The 26,976-nt window shown below is 33.3% G+C and overlaps 3 protein-coding genes across 3 annotated transcripts; 2 read left to right on the top strand and 1 right to left on the bottom strand.

Moving 5' to 3' along the window:
- Positions 1-184: 184 nt before the first annotated feature.
- On the top strand, positions 185-3,283 carry HELRODRAFT_188324 (hypothetical protein; the record flags this gene model as incomplete). Its single annotated transcript, XM_009017432.1, has 5 exons — positions 185-572; positions 710-1,005; positions 1,557-2,543; positions 3,090-3,136; positions 3,193-3,283. The coding sequence occupies 5 exons, from the start codon at positions 185-187 to the stop codon at positions 3,281-3,283; spliced, it is 1,809 nt and encodes a 602-aa protein (XP_009015680.1).
- Positions 3,284-3,557: 274 nt separating this feature from the next.
- HELRODRAFT_160474 (hypothetical protein) lies at positions 3,558-5,280 on the bottom strand (the record flags this gene model as incomplete). The annotated part of the gene is made up of 2 exons (XM_009017431.1): positions 3,558-3,919; positions 5,274-5,280. The coding sequence occupies 2 exons, from the start codon at positions 5,278-5,280 to the stop codon at positions 3,558-3,560; spliced, it is 369 nt and encodes a 122-aa protein (XP_009015679.1).
- Positions 5,281-13,656: 8,376 nt separating this feature from the next.
- HELRODRAFT_149039 (hypothetical protein) lies at positions 13,657-25,283 on the top strand (the record flags this gene model as incomplete). Its single annotated transcript, XM_009017430.1, has 25 exons — positions 13,657-13,691; positions 14,353-14,467; positions 14,695-14,896; positions 15,321-15,471; positions 15,577-15,820; positions 15,939-16,115; positions 16,475-16,636; positions 16,720-16,957; positions 17,142-17,352; positions 17,454-17,649; positions 17,832-17,996; positions 18,130-18,438; positions 18,564-18,799; positions 18,923-19,010; positions 19,153-19,264; positions 19,367-19,541; positions 20,135-20,224; positions 20,491-20,591; positions 20,749-20,890; positions 21,021-21,148; positions 21,448-21,590; positions 21,990-22,024; positions 24,102-24,298; positions 24,779-25,013; positions 25,229-25,283. Coding segments are annotated over 25 exons (3,942 nt in total), but the record flags the coding sequence as incomplete, so codon positions are not given.
- Between the last annotated feature and the right edge of the window lie 1,693 nt (positions 25,284-26,976).

The following is a 26,976-nucleotide window of genomic DNA, read 5'->3' as shown; positions in this document are numbered from 1 at the left end:
TTGATCGATGAATTGAACCTAGAAAATAATAATTAAATTAATTCCACCTAGTAAATACTTAATTGAACCCGATAAATAAACTAGAGTAGAATGATTCTAATTAAAATAAAATCTATTCTGCATTAAATATATTTTGCATTTACATTTTGCAGGCGTTTCAGTTGGAGCTAGTGTCGTAACCATCATGTGTCTCAGCTTGAATCGATACATCGCAATCAAACATCCCGTCAGATCAAAAACTTTATGTAGAACAAGCAACGTGATCATCACCATCGCGTCAGTATGGGCGGCCAACCTTCTGATCATGATACCTCTAGCGGTCTATCGTGAACATGTCAAACTTGAAGATATGAAGCATATTTTAGGACTGGATATTTACTATTGCCTGGAAAACTGGGGCGAAGCCAACAGAAGACCCTATTTTGACCTCTTCTTGTTCGTTTTAATAATTTTGGCACCGGTAAGCGTGGTACTGTATTCATATTTTTCCACTGGTCACAGTTTGTTGATGCGGGATATATCGTTGCGGGACCAAGCCAACTCGTCCAACTCGCAGAAACGTATTATGGCCGGTTAGTCGGAACTTTTCAACGATGTTTTCGCAAATAAAAAATCAAAAATTTTTTAAAAAGTGGTATTGGCGATTTATTTTACAAATAATAATTTTTCGTGGACTGAATTGCAATGATTAATTTATTTGTTTCAACAGGACGTCGACGCCTGGCATTCATGTTGATGATTATCGGTCTCTTCTTCTTCGTTTCCTGGATGCCATTTGCCATCTACAACTTGTATCTTGATTTCATGCCGAGAAATTCTACAACAGACTACCCCAGCAATGTCAGTTACGTGATGTTAGCTATAGGACATTCTCACAGCGCTCAAAACCCAGTGTTGTACTGCATCATGAACAGTCCTTTCAAACACCAGATCTGCAGAATGTTTAGCTGTCGTCGTAGTTCGAGCAGCCAATCACAAATGATGGGAGAGTTTAGCACGAGACAGGTGCTGATGATTCGTTTCAAAACATGTACTAATTTTTTATATTGTACAGTTTTAAAAAACTTATAACTACGGAACAATTTTAAAAAGATTATATTTTCAATCATAATTTTTTTGAGTATCAATTCGGCATAAAAATTTATTTTTATTAACAAAATTTACTGAAATTTGAATGTTTAGACCGTCAAATTTTGTATTTTTAAGGAGGCCTGTAAAATTTATTTAGAGATTATTAAGACTTAAAAAGGCATAATTTATCACACTTAAACAACACTTTCTCAGAAATAATTTTTAAGCCATTAGCACTTACACAAAAAGTTGACAGCAGAATGATCACCAGATTGAATAAAAAAGAATAAATTCTTAACACAATTTAGAAATAGTTGCAAATTAAATTAAACATTACATCATTCTTTTTTATATAACATGCTTTAAAATTTTTATTATGATTAAATTATGATTAAATTATCATTATTAAAAACTCTCTTTATTATTCTTATTAAATTATTATTATCATTATTGATATTATGATTCTATAATATACTAACCGACAGATGGAGGAAATGGCTGGAAACAATCATTCCATGACGTCAGCCAACAACAACAGCAACTTCACCAACAACGACTTCAACAGATCTTTCCGTAAAAGTAGGAAATTAAATTCTCCAGGATATCCGTCTTTCATGAATCATTATCATTCGAGGTCTACTTCATTTCGTGCTAACCATTTGCAGCAAACTCAGCGATCCTCCTCGTCAAGAACCACTGAATCTCTTACACTTTCAGCTGAGAAGAATGCGTCACCAGTTGAAAATAATTTGAAAACAAATAAAATAAAAAGAGTGAATGGAGGCAACACATCGTTCACAATTTTTTCGGCTTTGGCTACCACAGTTGTGACAATGAAACCAGGAATAAAAGCTCTTCCAAATTCTTTCTTGCCTATTTTAAGTGAACTTAGTACAACGTTTAATGAGAATAATGAAAAAAATAATAATTTCAATGGCCAAAATTATTTTTACGATGATGATGAACAAAATTTTAACGTAGCAAACCACGTTATGGCAAACTACCAATCAAATATAACGTCGTCTTTATTATTTTTTCCATCATTAAATCATCCGCTTTCACAGTCCGCTATTAACATGGTGGAGATGAATCAAGCTGCAAATCTCTCACCAGCACTTGCAGCGTCAACTGACGACGTGCTGTCGGAGCAAATATCTCTCCCTCAATCACCTCGCCCAGAACGAGCAGGAAAAATTGCGATTGATAGACCAACTAAACACCTAGAATTGCATCCAACGAATTTTTTAAAATGCGAAAAAAAGCAAATGTCATTATCAATTTCTACACCACAAATAAAATTATTTCAATTAAAAGACCAACTGTTTTTCAAGACTAAATCATCAACGACATCATCTCTGTCAACATCATCATTATCATCATTGTTATCATCTCCTCCAGCACCATCGTCACTTCCCAACACAATAATCACGACTAAAAAAGTAGTCGTAAACTCAAAAACCCTTGATATTCTGGTATTAGGCCACTGAAGCCATACATCAGTCATGGAGCGTCCGACCGATCACTAGCAAAATATTTAAGCACTTGTTATTCCGTGACGTGGTGGCTTTCTGTAATATGTGGTGAACCATACTCCCTGAATATATATATATATATATATAATGACATATATATATACATATATATATATATATATATATTAACGTGCACATATATAGGCTTTATTCATTTAATGTATATACAAATACGTACTTAACGAATATCGACAGGATTTTTAAGTTACGTTTACAAACTTGGACGTTGGACCATCGTATTGTAATAGCCTGTCTGCCATTCTTATTGGTTTTGTTTGTCCAGTGGTAACTTTTCTTGATCTAGTCATTTTTCCATATTAAAATTAATTGTGTGCTTTCAAATGAGAATTAAGTCGCATTCTGCATGCGAAATGTTGCATTTTATTTTTAATTAACGCGCCTATCTTCGTTTGGAAAAATTCATGCATTGATCGTGGTTATGCTTTTCGTTTACATTTGATGATTAAAAAACATTTGCAAAAACAGGAATATTCTTTAAAAAAACATGAACTAGCTGAGATGATAAATAACAAGTTATAAAATCATTTGACTATTAATAATTATTTACTACAACAATTGATTCACACAGGGATATACTAAAAGTTAAAATGCCTCAACACATGGCAACATGGTTTCAATTATATTATACTAGGAATGTTAGCACATATGTGGATGCTTAAATAAACTTTTTAAAAAATTAAAGGATTAAATTTAGTAAAAATAAAAACTAAATGAATCGCGTGAATAAAATACAGGTTACAAAACAAATTAATAAAACATGAAATAACATCCGAAACATCAAGCTTTATCCATTGATATAAAAAAATAATCAAAGAAAAAGTACAACATTGTTAACAAAGCATTTTTAAGTTTTATAATTTTAGAAAAGTCAATCACCCACTAAAATAGTTATTATATAACAAAATATAATGTGACAATACTATATTTTTTTACTCAGCATACTGTACAACATGACTTTTTTCTGTCAGCTTTAACTTCTTCAGCTCTCATGGGTTCTGTTAACTGGCATTTTTCGAAATGGATTTCCACTTTGGTTACTTCCACATCATTTGTGTCGACTGAACAATCGTTTCTGAGCGATTCAGCAGGTACAGGTTCGATGTTGAACGATGTTGAGGCGTTAGGCGACACAAGACGGCAACTGTCTGGTGACGATACATTAGCAAAAAGACTTGAATCAACGTCGTCAGGGTCCACAATTTTTATCGAGTTTCTGGTTATTTTTGAGTTGCTTATGATAAAATCAGCTTTGCGACTCAACACTCCAGCTTCTGTGAACGGATTTTCCCCAGAATCTGTGATCCTTAAATAAGTTCAATTAATAATTGTGAATCTAATCTAACTGAATTGAAATAAAATAGAAAGATGGTATTGTTATTTATTTTTTAAAAACTATAAAATTTACAACTGCAAAAAAAAGCCGCAAGACGAACAAAATTTAAATAATCTTACACACTACTGTTGTTTACGACTTCCATTTCGAAATATTTTTACCAAAAAACTTAAATATTAAAAAAGATAAAAATTAATTTAGACATGGTCAAACCCATATAATTAGAATTAACCCGTCAAACTCATATAACTAGAATTTAAATTCAAACTTTTTCGATTTTACAGATTTCGTTCATCATATTATTATATATTATTCATATCAAATATTCATTATATGTTTAGCTGTATTATTCATTATGTATTCATTGTCATTTCGCAGGTTTAATTATCAATTAAAAAACGCTTTCATTTATATCTAGTTATAGTTGGGACTTTTTCAAAATTGAGTTTTAAAGTATTTTTTGAATCCGTTAAAAACGATTTATATTAGAAAAAATTGCCAAAAATTTGAGCCGTTATCTGAGATTAGTTAGCACATTAGCCCATATTATGATAGCGGGTTCAATTTTCTATTAGAAAACGCTTGTGCAGCGGCTGATCTAAAGGGAGAATGTTGTGAGCAGTGTTATTATTAAAAGTCAGTAAAACTCAGTTTTTAAGTTTTTAGACAGAAACACATTGTTTTTAAGTACAAATCTGCAAAATATTAGCGTGATAAGCAAAAAAACGATCACCAGTGTAATTTTGGCCACACTACACACTAGCGAACATTCGGTTATTTTTTCGCTTTCCTCGTCACATTTCTAAATTTCAATCGTTTTAAATTTGTAAAAATCGACCAAAAGTCAACATTATCTAGATCCATCCGCCACTGGATGAATTTTGCCATTGTCAATTTAAGCTTATACTTATATTGAAAATTTGACAATCCGATAGAGATTTCAATCTTAAATTCATCATCATTCTAAAAAAATTCGTTTCTCCGTTGGTAATGCTAAAAGTTCTACTTTGCGAGCTTCTCGTCGACTCTCTGGATTAATCGAGCCGGGAACCCACCCTCGGTTAAAGATTTGCACAAAATTTTTAAGACTTACAAAAATCACTATCTAATTAGGTTGCTAATAAAATTAAATTTTTATTCATATTTAAAATATTCGATTTATTTTAAAAACTTACGATTAATAACAATCAAGTCAATTCTTATCATCAATATGTAAAATTGAACAACCCATTCTTTATTTATTGTTACAATAATAAAACAAATTTTGAGTTAAGTAATACGTCTGACGCTAAGGGCGGTCTTTCGATTTAGCTAACTGTCCATCTCCACCTAAGGGTTACATTTTTCAATATATGCTTACATCAAACTTTCTTCGTTTATCATCACTCAATGATTTCAATTCAGCTAGTATTAAATATCCTTTAAAATAGGAATGTTACTTTTCCTGTTCAAAATTACATATATATATATATATATATATATATATATATATATATATATATATATATATATATATATACATGTATATATATTTATGTTCTCATCCTACTTATTCAACTTTTTTGATTTTATACCGACTATATTTATGTTATTTTTATCTGCTTTGCTGATATCGATGCTTTTAATTACATTTTTGTGCTTGCATTCGTGTGTGTGAGTTTACACGTGTTTTTGTTTTGAAGTTAATTTGTGCGTGTGGTTGTGCATGTGTGATTGTGCATGCATCTCTAGGCCTCAACGTGCTCGATCGTGCGAACTTGTACGTGCGAGATAGAACGCACTAACCATATGCATGTCTGTTTTCACATTAAGCATAGGTTATCTTAACATTTTGATGCAAGTGTTTCCATTCTCATTTATTTGAACATAAACCGTCGTAAAGAAATAATTTTTAAATTTTACACGCGCTAAAATAATTAAGAGATTTTACATTGTTTAGTGCAATGAAATTAAATAAAATCAGCGAATAGTTAAACAAAAAATAAAATGTGGACAATATGCATATTTTATTCCAACCGCGAACTCGATCGAATACGGGGAAATATTATAATTTGGTGCCACTGAAGTACTCGTGCACACCGTTAAAATAACGAAAACGGAATAAATTAAAATTTTGGCTGCAAGGTTGAACGATGAAGAAACAAAGAAATTAGCTTAGTGGTGTGAACCATAATCATTAGCTTTTGTTCGGTAAGCCTGCCAATTTTTAGGCAAATTGTGATGCCACATACTACAACACCAACACAAACCAAAGCAATGTTATTATAAACTTCAGTTTCGCTTACGTACATACATACACGAATGCATATAAATAAATATGTATATACTCGAGTACATATATATGCATATAGTATTAATTATCAAAATTGACAGCGAAAACACGCGCATCGTCGTGCACTCGTGTTATTAAGTAAAAAGTTATGTTACGAACAAAGACAGACAAAGATGTTGTTAGGTACAAATATATTATATTATATTATATAATACGCAGTCGAAAAATTCTTTGATTTGATTGAAGTATAACAAACCGAAAAAAGTCGAGAAAACCAATAAAATTAAAAGAAAATAGTAGAAATTTGTTAAAATGATAATAAAAGTGTATTGCAAAGTAAATAAATAAATATATTTGATATATATATTTGTATATATGGGCAGATGTAAAATACAAATAGTATAGAGTTGAGTGCAGTGATCAAATATGTTATATTCTTATTAATAAATGTAACATCATCAAATGCGAAGCCAATAATGAAATGATTAAGTAGGACAAAAAACACTTGCAGAAGCTTAATTTTTAGTATTGAATTCTTTGGAAATGTAAATTATTAAAATTTCTAAAATATCAGATTTGATTAATAAAAATATCTTTTTTTAATTTTTTATATTTATAAAATAATTAAAGCAAAGTTTTTATACGAGAATTAATTTTAGATGGAATGTTCAACATCTTTCGTCCAATCAGCTTTTTAGCGTTGTTTTAATATTAATGAGCTCGAGATTTATGTCAAATGAAATCCAAAATGGTTGTTTTTATGTTTTATGAAAATCTATAATTCTTCCGATGCTCTGTTCCAACTATATTCCAAAAGTATCCGTGAAAAATTATTTTGGTATTACTTTTTTTTGATTTTCTATTTTATAAAATAAAATAAACTAATTTTGATTTTTGTTTTCCGTCAGTGCTGACTTTTGTGATTGATTTATTTTTTTTGTTCTGTTGATTTTGAATCCAATTAAAATTAAATCACCGTAAATGTTTATTTTTCAATGTTCTACAGATTTTGTCATAACGGATTTTGTAATGATTCTTAAACAATAAATAAGCATTGCTGATCACCAAGTTAGTACAAGATCCACGAAACATGGAGGGCACTGGGGGCACTAGCTTTCTTGAAGAATTAACGAAAACGGATGAGTTATCAGGGGGTCCAGGAATGATGCCACAGATGCAGGTGGATATGCAGCAACCATATTGGAATATGGGTCAACAAGGTATGAACACTAGACAATCCCAATATGGAGGCCAGTTCAAGCAAATGCAAAATGATATGATGTCTCCTAGGATGCCACAAGTACATGGTTATAATGCCTATGGACCTAGCGGACAGATGATGAATGCTAATCCAATGTATGGTGGCTATCCTGGACAATCTCCTATTAACCCAAATGTTACTCCGCCTAGACCTGGAGCAAGCCAGATGTGGAATCATCAAAGTCCCGGATCGGAGAAAACAGCATACGGGCAGCCCAGCATGACCAGTCCACATCAATTGCCTCAGAGAATGGGTTTGTATGGCCAAGGCAATGTTGCATACAATGACCCTAACATGATGCAGCAACATTGCTTGCAAAATTACTCTGGAATGCAGCCAAACATAATGTCTCCAAGACAAGTTCCACCACAGAATGGCTCGAACAGGCCACCAGCTAATCAATATATGTATCCGCAGCAAAATTCAAATGCTTCTGAGTCATTGAAAAATGAAAATTCAAATATGATGCCAGGTCCAAGTAGCACTCAATATATGCAAAACAATCAAAGTCAATCATTAAATGTTGATGTTCAAAATCAGCAACAGCCAACATCAGCTCCACAACAAAATTACAACAATTCACAATCGCAGATGAATATTAATTCAAACATGCAGTTTCAAGGTGGCCCAGTCAATCAGTATTCAGGTGGAAGCGGCTATAGAATGCCAGCTTATCAGCAAAATATGATGGCTTCATCAACATCCCAGCAGTCAAATTTAAAGGGATATCCTAACCAACAATCAATTTACCAGGGTCAGCAAAATTATTGGCCAAACAGACCTATGAATCCTCATTATCAGAATGATATGATGTATCACCAAGGAGGTAGTGGAAGTGTATCGGGAGGACCTTCCTCTTACAGTCCCATGCAGCAGCATCAGTATATGCAACAGCAGAAACACTATCAAATGCAACAGTACCAACAGTTTCCTCAGCAAGCACAACAGTCGCAACAACAACAATATGGGCAATCTCAACAAATGATACCTCAAGGACAAGCTCAGCAGCAACCCACATCACAGCTTCAATCATTTAATCAGTATACCAATCCAGCTCAACCTCAAAGCCAGCAATCTCACGTAGCAGTTGATATGCTTGCAACACAAAGTCAGTCACAACAGTTTTCTCAACAGTATGGCCAGCAACACTATCCACAATCACAACAGTATCAGCAGATTATGAATCCACAGTTTCAACAACAATCACAGTCTCAACCTCCACAATATTATCAACAGCAAAGCAAGCAGCAACAACAAATGTTGGCTGATTCAGCAAAACTTCATTCTCCATCAACAAGCAATCAAGTCCCACAAGCACAACAAAAACAGACTACTCAGCAAGCAAATCCGCAGTTGAGCATGCTCTTAGATACACCTCAACAACATTCTGCATCTAAGCATGGAAAGCCTAATGTACAGCAACAACATCTTCACGATCCAGTTGATAAACAATCTCCGCAACAACAGCACCAACCATCCCAACAAATACCTCAGCAGTATCAACAGCAAATGCAGCAACAACAACAACAACATTCCCAACAGATGCAGCCTCAGCATTCTCAGCAAATGCAACAACATCAGCAACCACAACAAATGCAGCAACCACAACAAATGCAACAGCAACTATCTCAACCACATCCCCAACAGTCTCAACTACATCCACAGCAAATACAACAGCAACAATCCCAGCAAAATTCTCAACATATGCAGCCTCCACAATCTCAACAAAATCCTCAACAGATGCAACCACAACAATCACAGCATCCCCAACAAATGCAACAACAACATTCTCTGCAAATACAACAACAGCATCAGGGTCATCAACCAATTGCTCTTGAAATTCAGCAACTCCAGCACCAGATGCAGTCATTGATGTCAACCCAGCAAACAAATTCTTCCACTCAACAGCATATTAAAGATATTAAAGAAAGAATTAGATTTCTGCAGCATCAGCAGCAGCAACAACAACAACAACAGCCACATTTTGGACATCAGAAACAAAAATTGCAAATGAGTCCTTTACCACAGTCACAACAACCACTTCAGATCAACGTATCATCACCTTCAATGGTTATGGTTAGTATTTTGTTGACTTAATAAAGAAAATTTATGTTTTGAATTGCTAGTCAAAAATGTAATAGTTTGAATAGTTGACCAAAGTTACTTGGTGTTGGAGCATGGTTGAAATGTTTTTATCATTACTGCAGTTATTATTAATGAATAACACTGATGTTATGATTTGCAGTCAATTGTTTAAAAGGTCATGTCATCCTGTTTCATGGCTAATAAAATAAATGGGATGAATAATAATTTGATGTTTATGTTAACGTTTAAAAATTTTGTATTCTAGGGTGAAAATACAAAATTAACTCCCAATACCTCAACGATGATGGTACCAGCTCCTCACGAGCTGTCACCTTATGGTTACAAGCCACAGCAGCAACAACTTCAAACACCACCTCAGCTGCAAACTCCTCCGCTGTTACAATTACCAACCCATCATCTACAACCTTCACCACAAATGCATGTAAATCAACCACAAGCTCAACATCAAACCAAATTGCAACATTCACAATCCAGCCTGCAGCAGCACATACATCAACAAACACCACAACAAACACAGCAACAAGTGCAACAACAAACACAACAGCAACAAATGTATCAAAGCCTGCCTACTATGCAACCACCACAACAGCATTTATACTCAGACATTGCTCCTAATTCAACAAGTTATCCTGGTAGTAAAAATACTTTGAACAATTCTCATGATAGTGCTACAGACAACAACGATATAAACGCAGAAGTAACTCCTGCTTATAATAGTTCTCAACTGAATCCCATGAATGATGACAAAATTGGAGCAAGCAGTAGCATCAACAGCTCACTCATAACAGCACCTATGTCATTGGACCAGAAATTGCTTCCTGAACCATCGACCATGGTACCCATGGAAGAAGATTCAACACTCTCTACTCCTCCACCTCCTCAACTTAAGAATTGCATGGATTTTGATTCTGACTCATATTCTATGACTAGCGACCACCAATCAAACATTCCCATCAGCAACTCTTGTACTGGTTATGGCGGTATCAATTGTACTAGCTTAGGTAATGCTAGGTCTGGTTGTAGTAGTGGCGTGAGTAGTGTAGCCGTCAGCGACACTAGCAATGCTGTAAGTGTTAGTGTAGCTGATTCTGTTAGTCAATGTTTGAGTAATAGTTCTGAAAACCTTTTAAATATGGATTGTAATAACAGCGAAGGGTTGAATAACATGGGCAGTAACATTTTAACACTTGGCAGTAGCGATGGTAGTGTTAATTCTGAGAGCAATGTAGGTACAGGAGGAAATTTAGTAAGTAATAGCATGAGCAACCAAGGTGGTCCATCTTCTCAACCTTACATGCCTGCCATTCCACAGCAACAGAAGTCGTTAACGTCGTCATTTGATAATCAGTATTATGCACCAGCTGAAGGATCATTCATGAGCCTTATGAACTCATCAGAAAATTACTTGCTTAATGAAAGCTACACCACTTATAGTTATAACAGTGCTAGCAACAATCACAGCTTCAATAGTGGTCATTCCAATGATAATTCAATGAACATTTCTAGCTATGAAGATCCAGTACAGTCTGGTCTATCAGATAAAAAAAGAAAACGAAAAGCTGGAAAAGCAACCTCAGGTGTTGCAACAGGAAACGGAGGTAGTGTTGGCCAAGATGGAGAAGAAGAAAATAAACCTAAACGTCAGAGAAAGCCAAAGAAAAAGAAAAATGTTGATGACAGCATTGAAAACGTGCCAACGTCGTCACTCGAACCTGACCCATTTGTTCAAGACAATACATTAGAAACCAATGATGATCCTTTGGATTCCTCCATTTCTGCTCCCGGACAGACATCTAAAATTAGGAAAAGTAAAGATCCAATGAAACCACTGAAGAAAATTAAACCTCCGAAAGAAGTAGATGAGACTAAACTTTTGAAACAGCAACAGCGAGCAGAGAAAAAAGTTACAAAAAAGAAATCCAAATTGGTTGAAGGGGTCAATGAAGTCAGTTCGACCGTTGAGACATCTGATCCAGTTGTCTTAAGTGGGACCAATAATTTGAATACCATAGGGGCTGATGGTGCCAGTGTTTCCGATGTTTCTGCAACACCAAATGATGAAACACTTCCACCTGCGACTGAGGACAATGAATTGGCCAATGATGCCACCACCTCAACTACCACTTCAACCACGAAGGAAACTCTTCTAAAAGAAAAACCAAGGTTTCCCATAAGACCAAAATCTAAGAAGAAAAAGTTTGTTTCAATTAACTTTGTGATCTATTTCGTTTAACCAAATATTTTACATAATTAACATAATTAAATTTATCAATTGGACTTGTTGAAGCAGAGTTTTTGCCAAGTTATACAAATATATATTATTTTTAGCTTTTATTAGACATTTTTTGTACTTTCTTACATGTTTAATTTATTTTGTATGCATTTTTAATAGACCCTTGCCAACTGTGTTCAAGAACAAAAAGAGGAAGAAGCCACTATCTGGATCTGATATAGACCAGAAGTCCAATGCTGCTGATGCAACTGATGGGGAGAAAGAAGAAGCTGCTAATGTGAGTGACTGATTTATTTGTGCTTCTATCAATAATTAACTTTCTACATTTAAGTACAGATCTTAAATTGAATAGTTTTAGTTAAATATAAAAATCATCTTAAGAAACAAAATTGCGCTGAGGATTCAAAATTAGATAAGTTAGGATCATGTGAAAGAAAAAAGTCTTTTGATTTAATTTGGAAGCTGAAAGGTTTTCAGCACTACATGAAAAGAAAGCACATAAATATGGGGTGTTGATGTTTTTCTCTAGATTTGTATGCCTTGAAATGAATAACTGTAGAGTGGGCAACAGGAAAAATCATGCTCTATTTATTTATTTGTTTATTTGTTTGTTATAAAATTCTGTTCTGGAAACGTTTTTATGATTACTGATATTTGATTTTTAATCTTAACTAACTTGGAAAATGTTAACGTTTAAGAAAATTTGTATATTAACTATTCAATTCATTATTACATTAGAAGCGTCGCAGTGGAAGAAACACAAAGCGCATGAAGTACATGTTTGATCAGGAGAACAGTGCTTCAGAAGAAGACACTGCAGATACAGTCACCACATACTCCACTGAGGTTTGTCTTTGCTGTTTTTGATGATTTTTTATTTTGTTTAACTCTTAACTTTTTTAACTTCAATCCATCAATTTTTAATTTCGTCAAATCGATTGTATATAATGGAAGAAGTTTATTTTATGTATGATAGGTAGTAATATTTTTTCATTTTGTTCACGTTTTCGTAAAATGTTTCAGCAACAAACTGTTCAAGACATGAAGCCACCAGAGGAGTCACAGATTGTTGAGAAGATTCTTGGTAGCAGAATGGTTAAAAGAAAGGTACGAAAGAGTACTCATCTATGTTCATGTTATAATGATTGATGATGGTGATGATGATCAGATGATGACCACTCAGCCATGCTAATACTGAAGAGTTACTTCACTGTTGTGATTTGAACTCTTATGTGTTCAACTTGTTCTCTGATTATTCTGATGATCATCAACGCTACTGACATTTTTTAACCAAATTTAGTCTATATTATTAGTGTTTTAATCAGCTAGCTTCAATTCAATTTATTTTATGTTAAGCATTTTTTATAATTTCAAAAGATTGCTGTTTTTTCTGCTATAAAGGTACCCACTCATTCTAACAAGTCAAAAAATGAATGTAAAAAAGAAACAGAAGCTGATAATAACTCAAGTGAAGCCACAAAGAAAATGGATAACAATGAGAGCAAGAAGGATGCTGGTGGTGGTGATGGCAAAGATGACAATTTAACTGATACTAATTGTGAAAGATTATCTGGTACGGCAATAAAGATTAAAAGTATTGTGCCAATGTCAGATAAAGAAACTATTGAGGATGTTGATGATATCAATTCTGTCAAAAAAATGGATGAAGATGATGAAAATCTTAAAAATAATTCCAATGTGAATGCATCAGATTCGAAAAATTGTTCCACTGTTGATTCACTGGAAGGTACCAAGAGAGCAGATACCAAGGTTTCTGAATCATTGGAAACTGAAGTGAAAGAGGAGGAAGAAGAATATGAAGAAGTCGAAGTTGAGGAGTTCTATGTCAAATATAAAAATTTGTTAGTTCTGCTTTCAGATTTTATTTTTTGCAATTTTTTTTTGTTAGACTAAATATAATTACTATTTTACCTTTTTAGCTTAAAAAAAACTTTAAATTTTTAAGCCTTTCTTTCTTTATTTCACGGCTTAGAGCTGCACTGCCCATCCCTGTAATTTGAAAAGAGCATTAATTGATGTGAAGTTTCTGCAATATTTTAAAAATTATTTGTGTTTTTTAAATTCAAGACATTTAAATGACATTAAGTTTTATTTCCATTTTTCATGGTTTCACAATTTCTTTTGTCCTTCCCATCTCTTCTAACTAAACATTTATATTTTATTAAAATTAAAATAATATCAGTTCTACATGTGTCTCTTTAATATTTTTAAAACTAATCCTGTATTATCTTCCTGTGGGACAACCTGTAGAGCTATCACAGAAACATTCACACACAAATAATTTTTCTTACCATTTTATTGTTATTGATTCACAATTTTTTATCCTCATTAAATGTTATATTTCTACACAATTATTCTTCTATAAATTTTGAATTGAAATGAATTTTCTAACAAGTGTCTTGTTAACATTTTTCAAACGAACCTAAATACTTGGAATAGAATAATATAATGTTGAAGTGAAGTAACTGAGATGATAATCATTATTGAATGTTGCCTTCCTAGTTCGTATCTACATTGTGAGTGGAGGACTGCCAGCGAGCTTGAAGTTGGCGACATCAGAGTCTGGCAGAAGATCAAGAGATTCAAGATTAAACAACAAAGCAGTTTTTTTGAACAAGTACGACCTCATTTTAATTCATTTATCAACATTTTTAGAACATTTTAATTGTTGATTTAACCTTAACCATAAAGTTGTTATATCTAGTTGTGAGTTGAAAGCTATGGTGCAAATGATCTGCAAACAACTTGGTTTTAGCGACCTTGTTGTGAAAGCAAAAACAGTGTCAACATAGCAGCAATAATGATACTAAGTAACATTGTATTTTGCATAATTGGTATAAACAGTTGGAAGATGATGACTACTTCAATCCTGATTATGTTGAAGTTGATCGCATTCTCGATTCCTCAACAATTGTTAACCCGGACACCAACCAGCCCATCACTCATTATCTCATCAAGTGGAGAGGATTGGGCTATGATGAAAGCACATGGGAGTCTGAAAAAGATGTGGATAAGCAAAAAGTAAGCTACTATTCAATCACATCTTGTCTGTTTTATATATTGTTGTACAAATTTTTTTTTCATTATTTATATTTTGTATCATTTCATTATAGATTGAGTTTTTCAATCGAATAAAAGTTGTTCCAACGGAGAGTGAAAGAAAAGTTTGTGTAGTTTTTTTATTCTTTTGCTATTCATAACGATCAATGTTTGTTTGTTTGTTTGTTTGATTGATTGATTAATTGCTTGATTGATTGATTGATTGGCTGATTAATTGATTGATTGATTGATTGATTGATTGATTGATTGATTGATTGATTGATTGATTGATTGATTGATTGATTGATTTGATAACAACTACACATATTTGATCATACAATATTTAAATAAATGAAACTCAGAAGTTTGTAGGTTTTATAAATTACTGTCTGATGTTCATTTTGTACATGATGTGAAGAAATTGAATTGAGCATTACAAAATTTGTTAATGCAGATGAAGCCGCGACCATCAGCCGAACAGTGGAAGTCGCATGAGGAATGCCCTCAGTACAAAAATAACAATGTTTTAAGGGAGTACCAACTTGAAGGTCTAAACTGGCTCACTTTTAGTTACTTCAACAAGTTTGTTACTTTTTTTTATTCATTTAGTTTTTTCTGTATCGGTTTCATCTGCTATGTTATCAACTAATTTGTAAGTCATCTTAATGTTGATAAACAACACTACAGACAAAGTTGTATCTTAGCCGACGAAATGGGTCTTGGAAAGACCATTCAGAGTTTGACATTCATAGAGGAGGTGTATCGACATGGTATCTACGGTCCCTTCCTCATCATCGTACCACTCTCCACTATTGCCAACTGGCAGAGGGAATTTGAGGCTTGGACTGATCTTAACGTCATCGTGTACCATGGAAGCAACAGCAGTCGCAGCATGTTGCAACAATATGAAATGTACTACAAGGATCACAAGGTAGTATTATAAATGGTTTTTGTTTTATTTGAAAAATTTTCATTTATAATTGTTATAATTTATTTATGTTAGTTTTGAGTTTCTTTCAGCATTTGTAAATTTATTATGATCTTCTCAGGGCAAAAGGATAAACAACTTTTACAAGTTCAACGTTCTGATAACTACCTTCGAGTGTATCATAACTGACCTTGACATTCTCAGGCAAATAAACTGGAGGGTGGCGGTCATTGATGAAGCTCATAGACTTAAAAATAGAAATTGTAAACTGCTGCAGGGACTGAGCAGCGTTGACGTTGTTAGTTTTTGTTTGAGAAATGCTTCATTACATTTAACATTTATTGCTCTGCTTTACTGGATGCGTTTCATTTCTCATCTTCAATTGAAGGATGGTAAACAAAATGGAAATTTATCAGTTGCATTTAGAATGACCAATATTTTCTTGCAGTAATTTATTCATATTTAGTTTCTTTTTCAATTATGTTGTCATCTGTTATGTGATTTCGTATACATGACTATATTAAATTTAGTTTTTTTTTTCTGAAAATATAAAATATGCATATATTGACATCCATATTTATTGGAAGGAGTTTAATTTGTACATTAGGCATCAATGGTTATTTAAAATATGAAATATTTTAATTGTTTCATTATAAGGAGCATCGTCTTCTGCTTACTGGCACTCCACTACAAAATAATGTTGAAGAGTTGTTCAGCTTGTTGAGTTTCCTTGAACCCAAACAGTTTGGTTCATCAGAAACTTTCATGTTGGAGTTTGGCAAACTTGAGAGTGATACACAAGTTGAAAAATTGAAATCTGTTAGTGTCGTTTGTGGTATAATTTACTTACAATTAATTTATGTCATTTTTCATTAAAATATCTCTTCTCTTTCATTCTGCAGATTTTGAAACCTGTCATGTTACGTCGTCTAAAAGAGGATGTTGAGAAAAGTTTGGCTCCTAAAGAGGAAACCATCATAGAAGTTGAACTGACGAACATTCAGAAGAAATATTACAGGGCCATATTAGAGAGAAATTTTGCTTTTTTGGCTCGTGGAGGTGCATATGCCAGTGTGCCAACGTTGATGAACACCATGATGGAACTGAGGAAGTGCTGTAATCACCCCTTCCTCATCAATGGTTGGCTACTTTTCAGTTGATTTAGTGACATGCTGATCATTTAACTATTCGTTCAATTGCTTTATGAATTTTTTATTCATTTTCTATACTGAGCTGTTTCATACATTTTGTTTAACTTTTTTTTCAATAAAGAACAAAGATTTTGTGAATGATTGAATAACGTTATAAAATTTGACATAAACAGGAGCAGAAGATGCCATCTTAGAAGAATTCAATGTCTCACACGTTCCTGTTGACGCTGAACGACTTTTCCAAACCATGGTTCAAGCTTCTGGAAAGTTGGTGCTCACCGATAAGTTGTTGCCAAAGTTAAAGACAGATGGTCACAAAGTTCTCATATTTTCTCAGATGATCCGAGTTTTAGATGTTATTGAAGACTATTTGATACATAAAAAGTCTGTTGTCTTGTTACTAATGTTATCATTAAATTTCATTTTTGTAACTGAGTTCAATTGAGCAGCATTTTCGGTCTGTAATTTCAATTTTTTCTTTCTAGGTATTTGTACGAACGTATAGATGGTCGGATACGTGGCAGTTTGCGACAGGAGGCCATTGACAGATTTTGCAAGCCTGATTCTGATAGGTTTGTGTTTCTGTTGTGCACGAGGGCTGGAGGGCTTGGAATCAATCTCACTGCTGCTGATACTGTCATCATTTATGATTCTGACTGGAACCCGCAGAATGATCTACAGGTAAGTCTTTTCTTTAATCATACATCTATTTCAAAAATGAACTTACTTTAAAATTGTCATTAGAGTAATATTCAGGTGTGTTTAAAAAAAATATTTATGTTTCAGTTTATTTACAATATTAATATTAATTAATTATTGCATTAAAATTAAAAAACTTTTATTAATAATCTGCTTGCAAACAGGCACAAGCTCGATGTCACAGAATAGGGCAGCAGAAATCAGTCAAGGTGTATAGATTGATAACGAGAAACACTTATGAAAGGGAGATGTTTGACAGGGCATCACTGAAGTTAGGACTTGATAAGGCTGTACTGCAATCTATGGGCTCTAAGGATTTTAATTCATCTGTAAGTTTTTCTATCACTTTGATTTTAAAATCTTTAGTTTCTTATTTTAACAAATTACTTTAAAGCACTTGTTATGACATTTAGCACAATTACGTTAGTTTCTATTTTCCTATTGTTAATCCAATTATCTCAGAACCAACTGTCAAAGAAAGAAATTGAAGATTTATTGAAGAAAGGGGCATATGGAGCCTTGATGGATGATGATAATTCTACAAGCAATGATTTTTGTGAAGAAGACATCGACCACATTCTACAAAGGCGCACGCAAGTCGTTCAAGTGCAAGCAGGAGTTAAGGGCTCAACATTTGCAAAGGCCAGTTTTTCACTGTCGACCAACCGAATGGATATTGATGTCGATGATCCACACTTTTGGCAGAAGTGGGCCAAGAAAGCAGATCTTAATGTAGATCAGCTCATGTCTGCTCATGAAAACAAAGAAACTGTTAGTTGAAAAATTTAAATAGTTTAAAAGCAGTCTCCTGATAACTGCTGCATTCATCATCAGTTAAACATTTGGCAAAATTAATTGATAATTTAATATTTCTGATTTAATGACAATATTTCCAGAGTGGCCTGATTATTGAGATGCCGAGACAACGTCGTCAGGTGGCCAGATACGGCAAACAAGATGAACCAATCCGAATGTCAGACCTCGAGTCAAGCGGCGGGTCGGACGATGATGAGGATGGCAAGGGTAGAAGTGGAGGCAATGAGGAAGGTGCTGATGATGATGACGGTCATTCTAAACCAAGATATTCAAGAAATGAATGTTACAATGTTGAAAAGTGCATACTGATTTTTGGGTTAGTCAATTGTTTGTGCAGAAATAGAAAGTTTTAAAATTAATTTTAATATAACTTTTTCAATTTTTTATCATGCTTGTTTTTCATTTTATGTTAAAATTTTAAATCATTGCCTTCAAAAAGATGGGGAAGATGGAGCACCATATTGGAACATGGTAGGTTCAAGAAGAAACTGGCTGAAGATGACATTAGAAATATAACTAGGGCGATTGTTAGTTCCTCCTTATTTGCATTTATATTTCTTTTACACTTCATGATTTGTTGTTCAATTTGTTAAAAAGTTTTTGACTTGCAGTGTCCATGTTACAAATAAACTTTATTTATGCAAAAGTATACGTTTTTTTGTCCAACAGTTGTTGTACAGCTTGAAGCATTATGACGGAGATGACAAGATCAAGATGTTCATCTATGACCTTATTTCTCCTTCTCAGGATGGCATGGAAAGCAACTGCAGAAATCATTCTGGTGAGGCCACATTATTGGTTTTAAAAGTCATTTAATGAATTCTATCTAGTTTTCTTACATCTTCTGATTCTTAAATACCTCTTTTAACAAATTGTATGTTAGGCTTATCAGCTCCAGTTCCTCGGGGACGAAAGGGTCGCAGAGGTCAAATAAACAAAAAGATTATTGAGTCTCCAAGCAGGAAGTTTGATGGTGATTTGAAGAAAATTGATCTTGACTTGGATAGATTCATATCTGATCCTAGCTATAAGAAACATCTGAAAAGACATGCCAATAAGTTAGTAGGCCGTCTCATCTTTGATTTTAGTATTATGCTTTTGTTCGAGTATTTTATTAAAATTATTTTTAAATTTTATTTAGGTATGCCATTTCTATAAAATTTAATACTGTTTGGACTAAATGGGATAGTTTTTGCTGATTGAAACTGCTATTTTGAAAATTTTTTCCCAACAGTTTTTATTTGATTTATAAGTTTGTAAGATTATAATCAGGCATGAGGTATAAAATATCTTGGCTGTGGTGCAGCATATTTAAGGCTTAGTTGAGGTCAGTGAGTGCTGGGAGTATCGTCGGCTTGCTGCACTACTCTAAATCATTACATCCATGTCTACTCAAATTTTAGCTCTGAATTTTTTGTGCCTTCATCTAGTTTTCCATTTGTAAATTGTTTTATTTTTGTATAATAGAACAGACAAACTCAATCAGTAAATATGCTTATAAAGATGCTTAAGTAGAAGAACCGGATCTAATTTTGTAACTATTTCAGAACACTCGTAACAACATTTTAAACAAACATATCTGTGTTATCAAACTGACTGCAATTTTGTTACCTGTCAATATCTCACTAATATGCTACGTTATTAAATTCAGGGTACTGTTAAGAGTGAGACTTCTCTTTTATCTACAGCACACCATCATTGGCAATCAAGCTGAAAAGATTCTTCAAGATGCTAATTACAAGTAAGTCGTCTGCTTTCATTTATTCAGTGGTTTCAATGGTTTATTGATTGGGTTATTGATTAGTTAGTAGGATCATTATCATTCTAAAACTTTGAATCTTTGAGAAACTTGATAATGCCTTAGACTGTTGTAGCTATTTATGTTTTTCTAAAGCGGTTATATTATACACATGCAGAATCATAATTTAAAAGATTGTTGTTGAGTTAATATCATTATTGTCACTGCCTACTTGGGTTTGATTGCTAAAATTTGATGTCCTTGTGCAGGGATGTGGACATTGTGGTTCCCCGCATCGACACCGACCTGCCATTCGACTGGTGGGACCTGGATGCTGACAAGTGCATGCTCATTGGAGTCTTTAAACATGGTGTCCATTTTTTGTTCTTCTAATTATCTTTCAAATGTTTGCTAAATGCTATTTTATCCCGTTGTACTTTCTAAAATTTATTTATCTCTATTGCTATTACTTTTAATTTTGAATTGTTTTGAAACATTTGTATTTATATGTTCTTGAAACGCTGAAGGCTATGAGCGTTATAACGAGATGCGCAACGATCCTGCTCTGTGCTTCCTTAGCAAGTGTGGACCAGCACCAAATGATGCCACTAACAGCAGTCAGATGGATATTGATGAAAATGACGATGACGAAGAAATGAGGTTGCTATTGTTTCTCATTCTATTTACATTTTGTTTCTTATTATATCAATATTCATTTAGGATATTTTAAGTTTTATCAAGATTGGATTCATAGATTTGTTTGTGATTTTCATTAATTTTGAGAAAAAATAAATTGTAGGGATGATGACGACGACGATGATGAAGAAGATCGCAAACAAACAAGAAGAATTAGTAACAAAAAGAAGCAAAAACAGCTATCAAGCCTTAAAACTAACTCCTACAGCAGCAGTGCTGACATCAAGACCAGTGATAATAACAACAAAGTTAATGCTGAAGGCTATGGTAAATATATTTCAGCTTAGAATTTCTATTTGAATTTGTGTTTACTCTGTTTTTAAAATTAAATTTACTATTCTTAGCCTTTTTATGTTGAATTATTCCCACATCAATTGAATCAAATAAATTTTGAGTCTTAAAATTTGACTATTTTTTTAACCGCCACTATTCAATTTATTCAGTTTTGATATGGTTAAATGATTAAGTCAATTTCATCTTCAAGCCTGTTTGTTATAATTTACTCAATAAGAATGAATATTGTTTGGCAGATGAACTGTCTGGAAAACTGCCATTCCCGACATCCTCTGATTTGAACCACAGGCTTAGAAGGATTATAACAACTTACCAGAAGCTCTACAAAAAAGAACTAATGAGGCAGGAGCAGAGGGAAAAGGTTAGTAATCTCATCAGTGTATTTGTTGCAACTTTTAGGTTAATGTACTGTGCTGGAGCACTTTCATGTCAATACTGTGAAGTTGCTGTTTGAGTTTTGCTGTCATTGGCCAAGTTTCTACTATTTGGTTACATTTGGTTTTCATGTTTATGACATCTTGATGCACCGAGGGTTTTTAAAATGGTATCCAAAAATTCAAATCTCAGTGAATATTACATTGAAATCATTTATATGGTATCATTTTGGATATCATTATCATGGTATCATTTATATGAAATCATTTTTATGGAGCTCTCTATTAATTTTCGATAGTCGCATTATGTTTTGATGAGTTCATAATATAGTTTATCATCTTCTTTTTTCCGTTTGGTATCGCAGAAATTACAGAAACGCGAGCAGTTTGACCAAGTGCTGAAGGAAAGAGAATTGGCCAGGAAGGCCGCCATGCAAAAGTTTGTAATTTTTTTTCAATTTTTACATTTTTTTATGTTTTTTACAATTTTCAATTTTCACTTAGAAATTAATGCATATAATTTTTATAATTTAAATTTTTATTTGTTAAACTATTTAATTATTTCGACTAAGTTTTCATTTTACAATCTAATTATTTATATTAATAGTTAGTACTTTTTTCTCTATTGAAAACATGGTTAATTCATTGAGATTCAAAAGAGATTTTAAATCAGATTAATTCGTATTATATCATGTTTGTTGTTATTCCACAAAAACACCTATTTACACCAGAAATATTAATTATTGTTAATATCGTTAAGGTTATTATTATTAATATTATCATGTGATTGTAATGATGACGTCATTACTGCATAGCCAATCATCTCTGCCATCCACTGCCCAACTAACAACTGCTGCAATGAGTTACGTAGCCTCGACAAGCACAATACTTTCCTCTGTTGCTGGCTCTGTCCTGCCTCATTGGACCTCTGTGTAAGAACATTTCACATGCACGATATCATTCCTCCATTCTTGCCCTAACCTCATCACTACACCTTACTTAGTTTCCTTACTTACCTGGATTATTTTTTATTCAGCAAAGAGTGTTACTTTTCTTTATTTGCTTTTCTCATAGCTTCTTGATCTATGTTCGATTTATTGACTAAATTTAGCGTAGATACGTCGGTGAAGTTTGCGTTTAACTCGTTTATTGTTATTGTACTAGTAGTAGTAGCAATATAGTAGAAATCAGAATTGAACGTTAACATCTGCTGTTGCACCGGGTTTTTTTGCAATAAATTTGCTTTTGTTCTATTTGATCGTCGTCTGCTTGATCACATTTTGTTTGCTGTACATACATATTCATGCAAACAGACGCATTGTTAGGTGCATTTTATATCATTTTAAAGGTTTCAATATGTTTTTAAGATTTCATTTCGTTTGTTTTTCTTTGAATTATTTAGCATCCTCATCATCAATCCTACACTGTTTTTAAAAATTTTTATCTGCAATATGGTAATGTAACATTTTCTTTGGGTACATGGTAACATTTACCTTGAAACAATGGCAACATTTAAATTAAATTCTTTCATGCAAGTTTTGAGGAAAGTTCATCTCTGAAACTTGACATGATGTGACAGTGTAGAACTGACTCCTAGATGTAATCACATCAACAATTTTTTTTAAAATGAGCTGTGAAATAGTGATTTTAAGAATAATGATGTTTGCTTGATGCAGTTACGAAATATTAGTATATTCATCTTGTCATCTTAGAGGTTTAAAACATGCTGACAAATAAAGTTGATCATGAATGATTTAAAAAGCAAGTTAATGCGCTTCAAAGGTGAAAAAACAATCTCCGTAATGAGATGTAAGGTGAGTGGTATCAATCATTGATTTGGATATTGATTTTTTATGGATATTAGGTGGGGCTTGCCTCTATATCTCCAAGCTTTTTAAAATGAGTTAAATAATATTGTTGGTGGTCATGTCAATCTTGTCAAGTGTCCAGCTAACTTCATCCGAAGAAACACAAAATTTTTTTTATTTTTCACGTATTTATCTGAAGTTAACACGTTTAGTTACTTTTCATTGTTTGTTTTTTTTTATTATATTGGTGTTGTATATATGATTTATATAAAATATTTAATTTGCAATGGTAATTATGTGGATTGCATTGCAGTTACTACTTACTACTAATAATGATAACATTCATTTTGCATGCAATTTCATTTTTTTCTCAGTTGTTTTCAGAATATTGGCTGTGGTGGGTGTTATGAAAAACTGTGTGTGAACGTTTGCTAATTTTTATAGCATAGCATATTGCCAAATGTTTGTTAGTTATGCAATATTTAATTTTTAATTGCTCCTAAATACTACTTCCTTGTGCCATATATTGTTTGCTAACTATCTGGTAATTTTATTTTATATATGGCATGAATATAAAATTTGTTAGCTTCATTTCAATAACCAAAATCATTTTTGAATTAATGAAATGTTTTGTCTCAAATTTAATAACTAATTTTCTGTTTCTTAAAAATATTGCAACAACTATTTATTTTGCTAATTAACTCGCAGCAGATGGTCGAGAAGAGAAGAAACAGAATTTTACAGATTGGTGTCATCGTTCGGAGTGGAACGCGATCCAATTACTTCAGAGTTCAAGTGGAACAGGTTCAGATCACTTGGACATTTGGATAAAAAGTTTGACGAGACTCTAACTGAATATTACAAAGCATTTATACGCATGTGCTGTCGAGTTTGCAAAAAGACCAGTAACGTCACAACGACAGCAGTAACACCTGCAACAACATGCAGTAGCAACGTTAACAACAGCGCCAGTGCAAGTGCTAGCAATCCTCTTGATGATGTTAGCACTATAAATAGCGATGTAAATAATGCCGATGTAAATAGCGACGTAAATGATGTCAAAAATGTTGAGACTGCAAACGAAAAGAATGATGCTAGCTTCGTCGGTAACACCGTTTGTGACAAAGATAAATCTGAGGCAAAAACATCAGAAGATGATGTCAATGCTGCAATTACTAATAACAAAGACAAATGCAATGTAAACAGCAATAATAACGCGGTCAGCAATAATAATAACAATGGAAGTGGCAATTTTGTTGCTCCAACTGGTGCTACATTGGATGATCGTAAGAAATTTTTTCTGTTTTTCATTTTGTTTCATTTTTTTTATATTTATATTTTGTTATATTTTTCAAGTTGTTAATTATTCATATTCATTCATAAAGTTCGTTTATTTTGTTCCGCAGCTAACTTCACAAGTGATCTGGCAGTGGAGACAATAACCGAAGAGAGGGCATCACGATGTCTGGCCCGAATTGAACTCATATGTAGAATCAGAGAACGAGTTTTGATCCACCCTCAATTTGAAAGTAGACTCTCCCTTTGTCAGCCATCTCCAGATCTTCCCGATTGGTGGATATGTGGCAAGCATGACAAAGATCTCCTACTTGGTGTTGCAAAGTAGGTTTTTGTTTAAAAATTTTACAAATCAATTAAAAATTTTAGAAGTATTTTTTTAGAAAATGGTAAATCATTTGGTTTAAAAGCAGATAACTATCTATGTATTTATTTCAATTAATAACGCAACCTTTAAAGTTTTTTATTCATAAATTTAATTTTAATTTGTAAATGCGCTTTCTGGTTAATAATTTTTATTGGAATTTTACTTATTGCAGACATGGGCTGTCACACATGGAAATATCCATCCTTTGTGACCCTGAGTTATCCTTCTGCAAGCTAGAAAAAGAAATATCTGGGCTGCCTATTTCTGGACCCAATACTCTTCAGTTTAACTCCAAGAATTTCATCTCATCTATCACTTCATGTCCCAATCTTAATTCCGCTTCTTCTGATGTTACTACTGTTAGTGCAACTATCGCCTCAACTTTCACCGCTCATACTACTACAACTACTACTCATACCATTAGCACTGCCACAACTACTGCTGCTGGTACTAATGTTGTAGCAGCTGTGTGCAGTGTGAATGCCGATGGTGCTGCTTCAAACGCCTGCTCATCCACTGAACTACAGTTAAATGCAGATGTTGAAGAGAGTGCTAAGACATCGGCGGACACAACAAACAATGAGATAGACAAAACTTTGAAGATACCCGACATTGATAAGGTTGTTTCAGCTGATGAACCAATGGAAGTCGAGGAAAAGCAAGATGAATGCACACAAAGTGGAGATGATGATAAGAACATTGAAATGTCTCATGAGGAAGAAGAGATAAGAAGCGCAAAAGAGATTAAAACGTGCCCTGATGAATTAAATAATGATATGAAAGTGGATGCCCTCGAGATCCAATGCCACAAAAGTTCTTCTGTAGATCCTCTTACTGAGGAACCTTACAGTGGTCACGTCGATATGTCGTTTATGGAGGATAAACAAGAGACCGATAGGAGGTCACCTTCTCCACCACCATTGTCACCTCAAACACAACTTTTTGGAAAAGCTGATGATCTTGGTGCTGACATTGGAGAAGATGATGGCGGTAACACAGCAGTTGAAGAAGGTTTCAAATCTTCTTCTCCTCCTGACGCTGGTGCAAGTTCATTGGAAAGTAATAATAAGACAGGCGGAGATGTTGATAGCGAAGTTGATAACAAATTAGTTGCAGAAAACAACCAGCAATTCAACAATTCTACGGACGGATCTAAAGAAATAATTGCAAATAAAGATTCAAATGGCAACAATAAAAGCAATGAAGATGCTTGTAATGAGAAGGAGAGTATTCAGAAAGTTAAAGACAGCAATATTGAAGGAAGCCTTTCTGATGTAAAGGAGATAAAAGTTGAGAGTACTCAATCTGACACTTTCACGGCATCGTCTGCCTCCGCTCTTCAAACGCCGGCAGATGTGAAACCTCTTTATGTTGCAAGCGATCGCAAGAGAGCGAAAAGGAGAGAGGGTATTGATTATAGTGATGTGAGTTGTTTTTGATCAACATTTAAACTTTATATTCATTGATGATTTTGCAACAAAATATTTTTTCTTGTTACATTATTTTATCTGTAGATTGACGATTTATTAACATGACGGTTGAATAATTTTATTTATTCCTTGGTTAGCTGTACTCTGACACTCAAGATGCAATCCCAAAATATCCTGAGGTCTATCTTTCCCAATGGCCTAAAGTCAGTTTTTGCTTGAATTTTTGATATTTTGTAACTTATTAAAAGTGAAATTTGGTTATTATGTAGAAAGATCTTAGCTATTTATTTGACTTATTTGATCACTTAATCTCTACTTTTCAAATATTTTTCATTACATTGTTTGCATTGAACATAGATCTATCTCTATGTACGTTCTATGTACGTGTGTGTGCGCATTTCATTAATATTATACGAAAAACAAAAAATGATTTTAAAATTGATTTTTATATTTATTTATAGGATCGAGTTTTGATTCATCGTCTGGAAAA

The sequence above is a fragment of the Helobdella robusta genome (genome assembly GCF_000326865.2).
Source record: "Helobdella robusta unplaced genomic scaffold HELROscaffold_2, whole genome shotgun sequence".
Lineage (NCBI taxonomy): Eukaryota > Metazoa > Annelida > Clitellata > Rhynchobdellida > Glossiphoniidae > Helobdella > Helobdella robusta.
The sequence above is the reverse complement of the archived record's forward strand: the minus strand, read 5'-3'. Positions and strand labels throughout refer to the sequence as shown.